The sequence below is a fragment of the Cynocephalus volans genome, chromosome 2, assembly GCF_027409185.1.
Source record: "Cynocephalus volans isolate mCynVol1 chromosome 2, mCynVol1.pri, whole genome shotgun sequence".
Lineage (NCBI taxonomy): Eukaryota > Metazoa > Chordata > Mammalia > Dermoptera > Cynocephalidae > Cynocephalus > Cynocephalus volans.
In genome coordinates, this window is record NC_084461.1 from 140,659,628 (window position 1) to 140,673,918 (window position 14,291).

A 14,291-nucleotide genomic window follows, 5' to 3' on the forward strand; every position below is an offset into this window, starting at 1 on the left:
AAAATACTCCAAATAATAGCATTAGCTGCTAGTCTAAAATGTTATCTGCTTGTCCTGGCCTAGTGGCCTGCTTCCTGGGTACTTTGGGTGAAAAGTGAGGAAACAGAGAAGTGATAAAAGTCTACTTAAGATTAGAAGTACTGGATCTCTGAGATGGCAAAAACCTCAAGATCATGTGGTCCCGGGACAAAGACTTTGGATAGATAAGGGTCCATCTCTAGAGATGAGGCCCAAACAGGCTAACTGTTTTGACCCCAGCACAAGGCATGTATCCTTTACTTTGCAAGGATAAATTTTTCCTAGAAGCCAGTGGTTCCAACCACAAACATGTACAACTAGAAAATGAAGGGAATCCCCCTTATCTCTCTAAGTCTATACATGCCAATTCTACCTTACCCTGGAGGTGACAATAACTGTTAAGACACCCCTAACAGAAGGCATCAGTGGTAGTGGGGGGGGGGGAGTTGGACTGTACAGTTCAAATCCCATCTTTACCATTGATAGCTGATGAAAAACTTTTTTAACTCCCCCAAGCTTTAATTCCCTCATCAGTAAAATGAGAATAATATCATATACAGTCGTGAGGCTCAAAGGAGAGCCATATCAAACACTTAGCTTATCGTCTGGCAGGAATTAAGTTCCCAATGAATGTTAGCTAATATTAATCACACTCTGCATTTTTCTGTAGCTCTCTCAGTTATTCACAGTATCAAATTCTGATTCTATCCAATGTGAGCCTTGACAAATAGCCTCAAACTTGGCTGATATTTTTTTTGAACCTACAAAAATAAAAGGCATTTGCATATAATTTTATTTGATTAAAAACAACCACCATCAATATTACTACTATTGCTGCTACTGCTACTTTCTACTATTATACCACCTGGCTTACTATACATCCTCTTTCTCCCTTCTGTCATTCTTCCCTCTCTGAAGATTGCATATGCTCTCATTAACTAGGAATTTTACACTCTTTGTAAAAACATGCAGAATGGTTCAAATCCAATTTCTAGCACTATCTAGTTGTGTGACCTTGGGCAAGCTTCTTAGTCTTTCTAAGCTCAGGTTACTTCATATGTAAACTAAGAATAACAAGAGTGTCTAACACAGGGCTCTCATGAGGATTAAATACAGTAATACCCTAAAATGACTAGACATGATAAACCCTTAGTAAGTATGAGCTACTTCTCCACTTCTCACCACAGAAGGTATCCACCAAGACAGGGTCATGGCTGATTTATGACACAGGCACAACTGAGAGCAGTTAAGGAGGAGCAGGTGGGAAAAGAAGGAGCATATAGTCCCCACCCCCACCTCCTAGCTGGACCCACCTTGACTTCTGGGACAGGATGAAAAGAAGTTTCTGGCACAGGCAAGGCATTGGCAGTGTACAGACTAAGGAAGGAGGAAGACACAGATATTGCTTCCACAGGTTTTCCTTTCCATGACTTCCATCAATTTTTGTTATATGAAAACAGACCCATTAAAGCAACTTGGATAAATCTAACTTAGATGTTAACCTCCCTGAGCTGCTCCTAAAAGAGGGAACCAAGAGGAAACAGGGAGACACCGACTAAGGACAAGGCAGAGGAGCAAATTAATGATATCCTGATGTGTGCTTAGTCCACATCCAATGGTATCTGCTGGAGCTAAGAAGGCACAGGTTTCAGAAGAAGCTTCTCACTAATCTACCTTCTTCTCAGAGTCAATAAGACTTACTGCCAATTCTGAGCTCCGCTGCTCAGTCCTAACTTTGACTGCGATGACATGAAGCAAGGAGTCCCTATTATACTTATTCTTCCCCTCTTCTGCCTTCCACAAAAAGCAGGAGAAAGAGGGGTAGAAAGAATAAAGATACAGTCCATTAGGCTCAGGAAGGCTATCTTCATGAGGACTGTGTCTCCAGCAGAATGAAGGCTTCAGCAGAAATGTACAGATGTGATGCTTCTAATTTACAACCCAACAGTTCCCTCGAAGAATGGGGTGAAGTCTGCAGAGGGAGCTTAGTCCCCTTTTCAGGCCTGGAATATTCCTACTTGAATAACAATTAGCTGGGTACACAGAGAAGTCCATCTATGATTCAGCTTTGTGAGAGCTTTGATTCTCTGGCCAAGTGCACCTCTTGTTGGCTAAGTGGGAAATGCAAAGGCAGCAGCAGCAAGAGTTGGCAAGAGCCTTGCTTGAGTGTGTTATTGGCAGTGAGAAGTGCACATGGAAGGCTTAAAATGAAGGACAGGCTCTGCTTTGGAAAGATAAACATACCCAACTATAACCATCCTAACCCTCTCCTCATCTCTATGGCCCCTCTAAAGAGAAAACAAATCAAATATCTAGACGGGTTAAACAGTGGTGTTGTAGGAGGACAACTAGAAACAGAAACGAAAAATCTGAGTTCTAGCTCCAGTTCTGCTTCTGACTTCTTTGTGTGCCCACATACACACTCATAGGCTCTGGGAGGCTGCTCTCTGGTTATGTAACTATTTGTCTCTGAGCCTCAGTATCCTCATCAAGAAAAGATACGTGCTAAGAGTATTTACCTCATAGTGTAGAGAGGAGAGTGAGATGATCTATACACTGCACAGCATATAGCAAGTCTCCATAAAGTTTAGGAGTGAACATAACAACTTACAAAGCGAGTGGCATGAATGAACTCTATGATACCTCGTAGCCCTAGCATTGTTTTTATTGTAAACTTTGGTGAGATTAAAAAGGAAGAGCTCTGAGTATGCTGACTAAGAAACCAAAGCTCAGAATTTAAAAAGCAAAGGCAAGTTTGCCATGACATCTCTATATTGGTGATGTTCATGTTTTGTGACCTTGACCTAATGTTGATTATTGCCAGACAAATCAATTGGCAGGTTAAAATAGTAATCACAGTGCTTGGAAAGCACTGCGTAAGCAGAACATGGTGATTTTCACACAGCTGTAGTCACACACTAAGATGCCTGGGAGCTGTAAATTCCCAGGGCTGGAAAAAGCCTTAGGTTTTTCTAGGTTCCCCTAGAAAATTTCTCACTCTGATGAGGAGTCATTGAATAACTCAAGAACCACCAATATCTGGATTATTATTGTCATTTGAATGCTCTTCCTTGAAGACTGGATTACAGTAGACCCTCTACAGAATATCCACAGATTACAACCTTGCTAACATCTGAATGGCTTTTCCTGTCTCTTTGTGACTTTGCATCTCCTTTCCAATTCCCAATATAAAATAGGACCTCCACACCATGGCAAGCTCAAGAGGACAAATTACAAAACAGAAGCTCTCTTGGTGCTTAAGGGCCAGAAAAATGGAAGTCATTACAGTAGAAAGTGTTGCCTCCTGGTAAACCCACACTACGTTTCCTAGTTTCCCAAAGTTCTGTAGACTGGAACTGGCCCACCCAGAATGGCACCACTAAATTCTACACATTCTATTAGAAATTCAAGTATAGACAGTATCTTCAACGAGACCAAGCTATTAGATATTAATGTTCAGACAACACCTACCTCACTCCAGACCAGCATGGTACCGAATATGACCTGTAACCCATCAAAGAAATTGTCCCCTATGATGATCACAGTCGCGCCTCCCGTCGTCCATCCTTCACTCGGGCTGATGGCTTTGATACAGGGAGTAGCTGCTTTTCAACACACATGAAAAAGAGAAGGAGTCTGCTGTTAGAACCAAACTTTAATGATGGGAGACTTGAGAAAAAGAAAAAAAAATCTTTTATCTTTTCACTAACAGAAAGTCCCTCAAGATCTCAGCATTTCCTACTCACATTAGGACCTGAAACCTAAGGGTGCAACTTCAGTTTTTAAAAAATTCTTTTCATTGTTTCTATTAAGATACATACATTCTACTTAATTTTTTATCAAAATCGAAACCTTATGAAATAAAACACAGAACTGAAATTTAATTTATAAAATGCTAAAGATTTTTTTTAAATGGGTGACTTTTTGGAATGCACTGGAAATCTGATAGAATTGCTTCATAATTAGATACATCTCCTGAAAAGAAAACTTATACATTTTTAGATAAACATGTCTGTCCGATGGGAAGCTAAGAAAGAGAGGAGGCCAGAGCAGAAAAATGATTCTTGCTCAATGTTTTATGTCTGCAATCCTAACATAGCAACATCCCTCATTACAAATCATTATAATTTTTTTTCAAATAAATATCATGGATCCCATTTTACAGATACAAAGAATGCAGGTCACTCAAGGTGAATTATGCAACCAAATGGCTGAGTCAAAAAATTTCATATCACTTCTCTTTCCATTATAAATGGCCCTTGGAGATGGGAAATAATTTGCAAATACTGTGATTCCAAACGGACTGGAGGTGGTTTGCCTAATGAGAATGGCATACTTTCAACAGAATTGCTGGGCATAAATGTAATTGTTGGATTATGTTTTTGAAATCTCTCAGAGGGCACTTTTGAGCCACTGAGGATTTTTAACTCCAAAATGCCATGCTGCTTTTCTCATGATTACTTTTATGACCAGCAACAAAGCAAAATTCTAAACTACAGAAGATATTGTGCAATATCTCACAAAAATATGGCAACCTCCTCTTTAATAAAAAGTTTATTAAATATCCAAGACTGACTTTCAAAGTTTTGAAGCCAAGGAGAGCACCAGTTAATTTTAACAGTGAGGAAAAAAACTGGCAAAAAATTATTGGACTTTGTCAAATTTGGCAAAATGTCATGCTTTAACTTTTGCAAGAAGGAAAGAAAATATTAAGCCCAGTCCGGTGGGACCACTGCTCACGTGCCACCACACAAACAAGTAGAATGGGTTTGGTTTTGATTCAAGTTAATCTTTAAAAATTGCACAGAGACATTTGGAAATATCCAAACTAAACATTTCATGTTGGCTGAACCCATGGCAACACATTTACAACTAAAACTGGGTAGTTCACATGACTTTTTGCTCCTCCACTTTCTCCCAAAAACAAAATAATTAATCAAGAGAATGTAAACAATTCATGACTTGACTTGAAAATTCTTGTCCAGTTTTTAACATACTGTTGTGATCAATGTTTCACGGGCATAGGGCTAGTTCTCAAACAAAAGCTTTCTTTAGAAGTAAAAATATTTAAATTCATGATTAAGTTCTCCCAAACCAATGGTAGAATATGATGTACGATTTTAAGCAATTTATAACAGAAATAAACTACATTTAACAATAATGTAAAATTCTTAAAATATAAGCAATTTGGAAACATTTTGTTGATATCCCAAAATCTTAATTCTTAATTCATGACTCAGTATACATAGTTGCTAGAGAGGAGTAGAAAAGGTATTGCTATATCCCTGATACTTCTAAGAATAGGATATTGGTAACCGAACTGGTCTTGAGAGGCCTGCCTGACAGCAAAGTGTGGAGTCCAGTGATGTCAGAGTGAGCATTTAATGGTCTTGTTGTTTATCAGTATTAGCTTTGGGATTTCTGCTAATTTTTATTTTTTTTTAATCACACAAGCATATTTCTTTACATAAATACAGTCTCCTCCAGGCCTTCCATTGCACAAAAGGAGGTTAAAGTGTGTGTCTGTGTATTTGAGAAATGCTCCTACAGGAAAGGCCTTAAAATAGCATGGTCAGGACCTGCTGGTTTTAGACTTGACCCCTTTCCTCTTTTTCTCCATCTGTTATTTGTGGGATACAGAAGGCATGTAAGTATATATGTATGGGTATATATGTGGTTTCAAGCACTTCTTCAGGAAGTGGTAATGTTTTCAAATTCTAGGAGCAGCTATCCAGAAGCAAAGCTTATATATCAACTAGTCAGAGGGAAGAAAGAACATCAAGTTTCCAGAGACAACCTGGTGAGAAAACAACATCTGACATCATCTTTTTAGATTTTTGTAGAAAAAAAAGCCTTGAGCAAAGTACCCAGGAAAGCCCCAGGAAGAGTGACACACCCCTTCGGTCCATCCCACCTCTATTCTCAACACAATCCACTATCTCTGCTTAGAGGTCATATGCCATGTTAGAACATGGAAGTCATGCAGGCCTTTCTGAGTTTAGACATCCGAGGGTTTTAAATGTGCGCCTGTACATCTGTTATGTCATGTTGGTCTCGGGAGGAGGCTCTGTGGTACTTCCCCACTGGCAAGTTGGAACATATGTAAAGGAACCCTGGACTGTCCCACTGAGAGAGAGGGTAGGGAGGGGATGCTACTGGCATTTAGTAACTGGAGGACAAGGATGCTAAGTATCCAACAGTGCGTATGATGGTCCCCCAAAATGAAGAGCTCCAAAATGCCAATAATGCAAGGTAGAAAACACTGTGACTAGCTAAAGAGATCAGGCCTAAGAGCCATTGTTGAGAATTCATAGATCTATATAGGCCAAGGCAAGAAACACAAATGAATATAGCAGATCAGGGTTTCAGAACAAGTATGAGATGAATGGCCACTGACACTCAACACCAAGAAGACAATGGGAAGTGGCAAGGACACTGGTGAGTGCACATGTCCCATCTAAAGGTGGCAGCAGATGTGCGGCTCCAACCTTTGGTAACCATATAAATGCAGACCTAGGGTGGTCTGGGTTTCTGTCTTTCAAAAGAAGCTGAAAGTCCAGTTATTTACATGAAATTTCCTAACCTTTAAAAGTTGGCAACTACTTCACTATTTTTTAAAAATGTGTAGGCCAAACAAGATATTTATGGTCTGGCTTTAACTCATAGCCACCCATTTACACTATGACCCTAGTCACAAACCTGCCAGACCTAAAGCAGACCAGGAAATACTTGTAATTGTGGCCAAAACTACAGATACCCACATGTTCACTGCAGATATTGATAGCACAAAACCCAAGAGTCTAGGTGCCCCCAATAGGGGAGTTAAATAAAATACGGTACATCCATACCATAGAATACTTAGCAGTGTCATTGGATGGATGAAAAAAAAATGTATAAACTCACATGGAAAGATATCAAAATATATTAGTAAGCGAAAAAAGCAATTTGCAAACTAATAAATAGTGTGATCCTGTTTAATTTTAAAATCATATTTATGAGCCTGTATGTGCGTGAGAGAGAGAGTGCGTGTGTGTGTGTGTGTGTATGTGCAGGTACACATGAACAGGTACGATAGACAAAGGTCTGATGGAAGGACGTACATCAACTGTCTCCAGTGGGTCCTTATGAGAAAGGAACATGACAAGAGTAGGGCTGATGAAAAAAGGAGGCTATTAAGTTTTATTCTACAGACACCTGTGTAGTTTGAATTTTTTCAATGAGCATATACTAAGGTGATATGTTATAATAATAAAAAAATTAAATGACAATGGAACATTTAATTTTGTGTGGGATAACAGTTTTACTTTTTAGAGAGAATTGATACTAGAAAAAACAAAACAAGCAAATAAATAAACAGCTATGCTGACTAACAGACCCTGAGCTTCCCCTTCTCTCTTCTTTTTGGATATTTTTCCTCTGAGGAAGCTCAAAAGAACATCCACAGCAGCCAGGGACTTGTTTTTCTTTCATTCAGGATACCAGAGAGAGACAGGGAAAGATCACTTTTAGTAGTCACAGTGGATGGATTCAGTGGAATTTGAGAGTGAAACGGTTTACAAAAAAGTTCAGTTCAGCCTAGGGATTGTAATAATCAATACAATTCTGTATCTGAGAAAATATTATAGAATGGGGATATTTGAATACAAAACTACTTTTGCCAGCGAATTCTTGATTTAATTAATAAAAGATTCTTTCTTCCTCACCAATGAATTTTCATAATCCAAGTCCTCACAAAGACAGCAGGCTCATTCCTGATTCTAAATCTTATTAAAAATAAAAGTTTGGGGTTTCTTTTTTCCTTTTTTTTAAAATCCCTTCCCTCTCCCCTCACCAGTCACCAAAGTAGAGGAGATTTTCCTTCCTTCAGACTATGACAATAACATGATTACCCCACCACAGTTTAGCATAATGGCTCTGAAATGCTCATGGCACATTCCAGAGTTAAAGTGGAAATTATTAGGTAGCTCTTCTTTGTTATAATAATGATCACTCCACAAATAAAAGCTCTTCTCCCAAAGGTACTGCAAGGCACAAAATGCTAATTCTGAAGATTATGTGTGTGCTTTTATTAAATATTACTATGCCCTGTCTGTTTGAGGGCTTCTCTGCTCTGATTGTTTTATGAGTACCACGTTAATGTCATTCCCATCTTGCTAGCAGCAGGCACACATTTTAGCGTTTGTATGAGAGTTGATCAAAGGCCACGTGCTGGGGGAATTGCTGAGAAAACACGGACAAGCGATAAAAATCTAACAGATTAATTGGTTTAAATTTCATTTCAGGGTGTTGAACTTTGGCTCGGGACTCTAATACTACACCGTGAGTCAGGGCCTAATTACCAGATTTCCAATTTGCTTTTGAACAATGGTCGTGGTGAGAAGGAAAAAAGAAGGGGGGAAAAAAAGAAAAGAAAAGAAATCGTTCAGCTCCAGTACATATTTAACAACTAATGTTCTGTGTGCAGACAATTTCACCAGGGGACATTTGCTATCACCTGCCCTACCTCCAGAGCATTTATATTTCCTTCAAATAGCCACGAAAGGCAGAAGAAATCACAGATGCCCTCAGCAGCTTAAAATGTTCTGATTTACAGAATCAGTGTTACATGATTCGAGCTCCTACACACTCGCGCTAGAAGCATCAGGCTCTTTATTAGCAAGGTGAAATTTATAAGCTGGAATTGCACCTCAGCCTCCAATAGAAATGATCTATTTCATTGATAGAAAGCAAGGGCCAGTAAAACCATGTTTACCTCGGGGTTTATGGGTGGCCTTGGGAATAAGGGTTAATTGAGCTCAGAGGTGCCTGCCCATTGAGGTGAATTAGTGATGTATGCAGCCATAAGCAGGGTCCTGGGGCTGCTCTTACTTTTGCCTCTGAAATCTTGTTGTGCTGTGATCAATATGTCACTTGTTAGTAGTAGCTGTATAGACGACCCGGGTTCAGCATTTATCATATTTTATCTCCAAAAATGAGGCTTTTGCAACAGTTGATGCCCCACTATGGAAGCCTAATTAGAGATGCACTGTTTGGTTTTCTTCTTCCATGTCTGTATTTAAATACACTGGAGAAACAACACTCTATCAGTTGGTTCACTGTACAGCTTTAGAAATTTTCTAATCCTATTCTAAATCTCAAGATGAAATTCTACTTAGAAGTGGACATAAGGTTGTTTTCTATTTCTGTCGTGTATGGTATATGAAAACATGCAAACTCTTCTTTTCCAGATTTTTCTTAACGAGAACTCTATTAATGAGCATTGCTACAAAGCAGATAATTGATGCTTACAATGGAGGTGAAGATGCTGACACCAGCCCTCACTGGCTTCTGAGTAAACATGGAAAAACAAAATTATGTTAAGTTGATTTTCACATTTGGGGTATTTGAAAATGGCAAGAACTTCAGCTATTGAAGTTCCACATCTTCCCCCTTGAAACAATCACATCATCTTTAAGCTGTAGTATCCATATGGGTGCCCACTTCATAGACTTACAGCAAAATGCACATAAAATACCAACTTATGTTTTATTATGTGCCAGGCACATAGTATGCTAGTTGCTGCTGTAATAATTATTTTTATCATCAGTTCCCCATTAACCAGAGTTTATTTATTCACTAGACTGTCCTACACACCCATCATTCCAGATTATGTAGTTTATTGTAAAATTTTCCTAAGAACTCCCAACTCAGCTACTTGCTAACATATCCATCTAAACGTACTGAGTAGGTGGATTTGGCATCAGTTCTTCCAAAGTAGAATGTTTTTTAAAGGATCTCATTTTCCTGGAATGAATATTAATGGGAAACTTTTCAAAAATGAGGAATTGACTTTAATGTTATTGTCCCAAATTTTTGAAACTTGGCAGAAAATGTGAAACCCATGAGCTCAGCTCATTTCTACAGGATACTTGTGACCTCATAAAATCTCAAGCCTTTCTCCCTTTTATCTACTTGATTTGGGTGATGTTGTGCTTGGGAGCAACCCTGTTCCAGAGACTGATAGGGACTGATAGGGACACAAGTCCCACTTGGACTCAGTGCACAGATATCTGTTCTTCCTGCTCAATCTGAACTATTGTTACTGCTGGGTTTTTTAGTGAAATGATAATTTTCCCAACTGCTCACAGCTGAGTAGCACCAAAACCTGCCTTCTTTCGTCCTGAAACTAGCAGTTACTAGACAGGAAGGAAGGCAAGCAGAGAGTTCGCCCCTAGCTGGGAGACTGGCCCACTATATTTTTCCCATGTTGCAGGAGGCAAATCTACTCTTGGTTCACCCATCCTCCAAGTGGATTCCTCAGAAACTGGTAATAGTTACAATGCCTGTCCTGAACTCTAGCATCAGAGTATGCCAACTTCACTTTCAGAATGCTAATATCACCACAGACTAATAGTCAGCTGAGAAACAAATAATCTCAGCTAATAAGCAAACAAATTTCACAGTTTCCTCACTCAGGATGTAGCAATCTTTGTAATACTTATGCTGTTGCTTTAACCTGAGTTACTAGGGATTTGTTTCTGCCTTCCTTTATTTTCTTTGGTAATTGTATTATGCAGTTAAGCATTTTATTGTTTATTAGGGTTTTTATTTTGTTTTGTTATTGGTCTGCATTTATTGCCCTGTCCAATAGAATATCTAGTTATTACTTGGCAAAGTATCATGTAATATACATGCAAAAGAGTCTCCTCTTTCCTTGTGTGTGTGTGTGTGTCTGTGTGGTGTGTTTGTCACTTTAAAGAGAAATGTAACCTATGATATAGACATTTCTCGGTACCAGATGCAATTAAACCTATTAAATATTAAATGAGGAGATTGAGAATTTCATCCTTTATTTCAAAGTGAAATTTAGCAAGAAAGCCCTTTGCTTTGATGGCATTAAGGGTTCTCACAGAAAAGGAGAAAAGGAAAAATTCATAGTCACTAGATGGAAATATTGCTCCAACATCCATCTACATTGAGGTAGAGTTAACCTGGTGAATATCTAGATGCACTTAATCGAAATAGTGTCTAAGTTCCAAACTATGCCATTTGCTAATTACAGAGCAAGCCCAAATTGTATCTACTTCCTGTTTATTTTGAAGCTTTCCTACTCTGTTCTGAATTAGCAAAATTCCTCAACAACCAGTGGACATAGCAAGGGAAGGACAGAAATGCTGCTACAACCATTGTAATCCAAAACATCTCAGGGCATGCGCTTTAAGATTTCTGACTTCCTCTAACTGAGATCCAGAACTCTGTGCAGGTTTACTACACAGGGTTATTTAACAATTTAGCAATGAAAAATCTTGACATTTTGATGTACCCGTAACTTCTAAATTGCACTTGAAAGACTTGTTGAAGGCTTTTTGATTTAATGACATACAACATAGCATTGTTTCATAATATGCAAAATTGTTTGTTAAATACACTGTGGAAACTCAGAATTTTATAACCCAAGGTGCGAATACACTGTTTTCCACCTCATGTTTGATCTGCCAGATCCAAAATTAACATGTACAAAATATTAGTCCTAAGCAGCTAAAGGAAAATACTGCCATCGGTTCTAATTTCTTTTTTTTTTCTCTTGCTCTATGATTGTCAGCCACTCCATTGCAAAAGCAATGGGGAAAAATTATCATGGAGGGTGGGAGAATCCTCAAATGAATTATTCATGGATCCAATTGTGATATTTGTTGCAAAAATAGTAAATTCACTTGCCTCTGAGTATACAATAGGTAAATAACTCTTTTCTTTCTGACAAGAAGAACTTACATGAACAAAATTATTTGTAGCCCAATTCTCTTTATTATTCCGTTGTAAGAAAAGTTTGGGAAATGAAAACCAGGGAAGAAAATGAAATGAAAATAATCTTCCAAATAAAGACACCCAATATTGTAAAAAAAAAAAAAAAAAAAAAAGGAAACAATTTTCGGGTTAAAAACAAACAAACAAAAACCATGTCACTGTTTTTTCAAGAAATACTCAAGTCTTTATTTGCAAGCAATCTTCCTGGGCCTGGAAAATCATAAAGTCAAATATGAGCAAGTCTAGTGGAAAATCTGTGACGTTAATCTTGGCTGGAGTCGTATTTTTAACAGGCCTTGAATGTGTGTGCCGGATTATCCAGATGGCCATACAGGAATCGGCCTGATAGGATTAAACCTTTATGCTGAACTCTGCTCCATCTGTTCGCCAAGGTTTGCCTTTCCTTATCTGAATATGAATTTTTAGCCTCCTTATGTATGGGAGCAGGACTAAATTCTGCATTACAAACATAGATGCATGCAGATAATTGAACATTTTATTAGTTAGTCTCAGTTGATATTATCTTGGTCTTTTTCTAGAATACATTTTTTGCTAAGAAGAAATTTAAAAGCATGTAGAATCTACTTTTTTTTGTTGCAGGGTTTTCTTTCTCGTCCTATTGAATTCTAGGACTCATTCCATTCACAGTCATAATAGGAGTTTACATTGCTGTTTGCCCACAAAGATAAAAAAGGAAGACATGGTATCCTCTTAGCAGTTTGACTATAAGAATAGATGATATAAAATTTCGATTGGATGAATGATCCAAACAGAAGATATTCATGTGTGTTTTGTTCTTTTTTTCCATTACAAGAGGATTGGTATCAGTCACCAATTGATAAAATTAGCTACAACTGTTTCTATCATTTTCATTAGGTTTTCTATGTTTTTAAGAAAGCGTTTTTTGCTAGGATGAGGTGCGTGGGGAGGCTATAATTCAGAGCTTCATTTTGAATGAAACAGCCTAATATCTGTATTGACCCCTGTGCACATATCCCTGGAAGCAGTGAAGTTACTTATTTATCAGCTGGAAAAGTTGGCTTAGAGCAGGTTTCAGGACAGAGGCCAGGGAGTTGCCAGTGGGCCAGAGACTGGTAGATGGTTCTGGGGTTTCCAACTCTGTGACAAAGATAAAGGGAGGGCTCTGAAGTAGGGGGAGGAAAGACTCAGTGAGGAAGGTCAGGGACTAGCTTCCCAGCAAACAATGTGCAAAGGAATGGATAAGTTGCATGAGAGAGGGATCTTTTGAAGTCCTACTTCGAGGCTGGTTTACAGCAACACGATCATTACATGTGATCAGTGTGGTTGTGATGGAAGCCATAAGAGACAGTATTCTGTGGAGACTTGACCCTAAGAATTCAGGACCCTCTAGCAGTCTAGCAGGGCTTCATGTAACCACAAATACACTGGCTCTTGGCTCTGTGCTGTCATGAATGGTGGGGGTCAAGCAGCTCATCAAATAATTTAGGCTTTTCCACACACAGGTATAGTTATTATCTTTAAGTAGTATCCTTAACTGGACAGTCAGAGTACAGAAAGCAGTGAAATGTTCCATTCAAGCCTCAGATGACTTATATTTATTGGCATAAATATGCATATAAACATCTTGTAAAACACATGTCTTAGCTCCTTAAATTGACAAGAATTCTAGTCAGACATAAGGGGTGATTTCCTTTCTGGAAGTAGATGACCCTAAGCAATGAAGTCCACTGTAAGTCATCTCTTGTGAGATGAACACACTCACACACACAGTCCTAGTGTCTGTCCTCACATTTTATCCTAAATGAGGACATCTGACAGGATGTTCAATCTCATTATTTAATCTGCTTTGCCCAGTACAGTAGACACTAGCCACATGCAGCTTCTTAAATTTAATTTTTAATTAATTGAAATTAAATAAAAATTATTTTCTCAGTCATACTAGCTACATCCCAAGTGGTCAATAGCTACAGTGTCTAGCGACTATCATATTGGACAGCACAGGACTAGAACACGTCCATCATCACAGGATGTTCTATGGGACAGTGCTGATCTAAGGATCAAGTTTAGATAAGTAATCCTGTAACTGATAAAGATTAATCAGAGCTGCCATTTATGGGGTGTCCTCCATATACCAGGAAGTGTGATAGGAATAATTAATTTCTAATCCCTCCAACAAGGGTCACAAAATCAAATGCTCACAGGGCCAGGCAGGAAGGTATGTTACTAAAATGGGCTAGGTCAATGTAATGGGAGTGGTGGGGAGTGGTGTGGCTAAATGTAGGTATGTGCCCCATTCAAAAGGGACATGACTTCTGAGTTTGGCCTAGCTGTTGCCATTTGAGAATGTGCATCCAGCACTGCCAGCTATTCTGATTATATAGGGAATTTGCAAATTCAGATTTTCATATAAAATCTCTTTATTTTTAACTGTCAGCAACAAATACATAATTTCTTAAAGTACCATGCAAACCAAACCTAAAAATGGTGAAGGATGGATTCAGTCCATG

The 14,291-nt window shown here is 38.5% G+C and overlaps 1 protein-coding gene across 13 annotated transcripts in view; it reads right to left on the reverse strand.

Moving 5' to 3' along the window:
• Positions 1 to 14,291, reverse strand: part of EBF1 (EBF transcription factor 1) — a 378,728-nt gene that overhangs the window by 91,751 nt on the left and 272,686 nt on the right. For 9 of the 13 annotated variants that reach the window (XM_063085514.1, XM_063085520.1, XM_063085516.1 and 6 more), the window contains one exon: positions 3,490 to 3,620. In XM_063085514.1, the coding sequence (XP_062941584.1) occupies positions 3,490 to 3,620 (131 nt within the window). Of the gene's footprint in view, positions 1 to 3,489; positions 3,624 to 14,291 lie in introns of all 13 variants that reach the window. The other 4 variants (XM_063085513.1, XM_063085510.1, XM_063085517.1 and 1 more) reach the window with 1 other exon arrangement.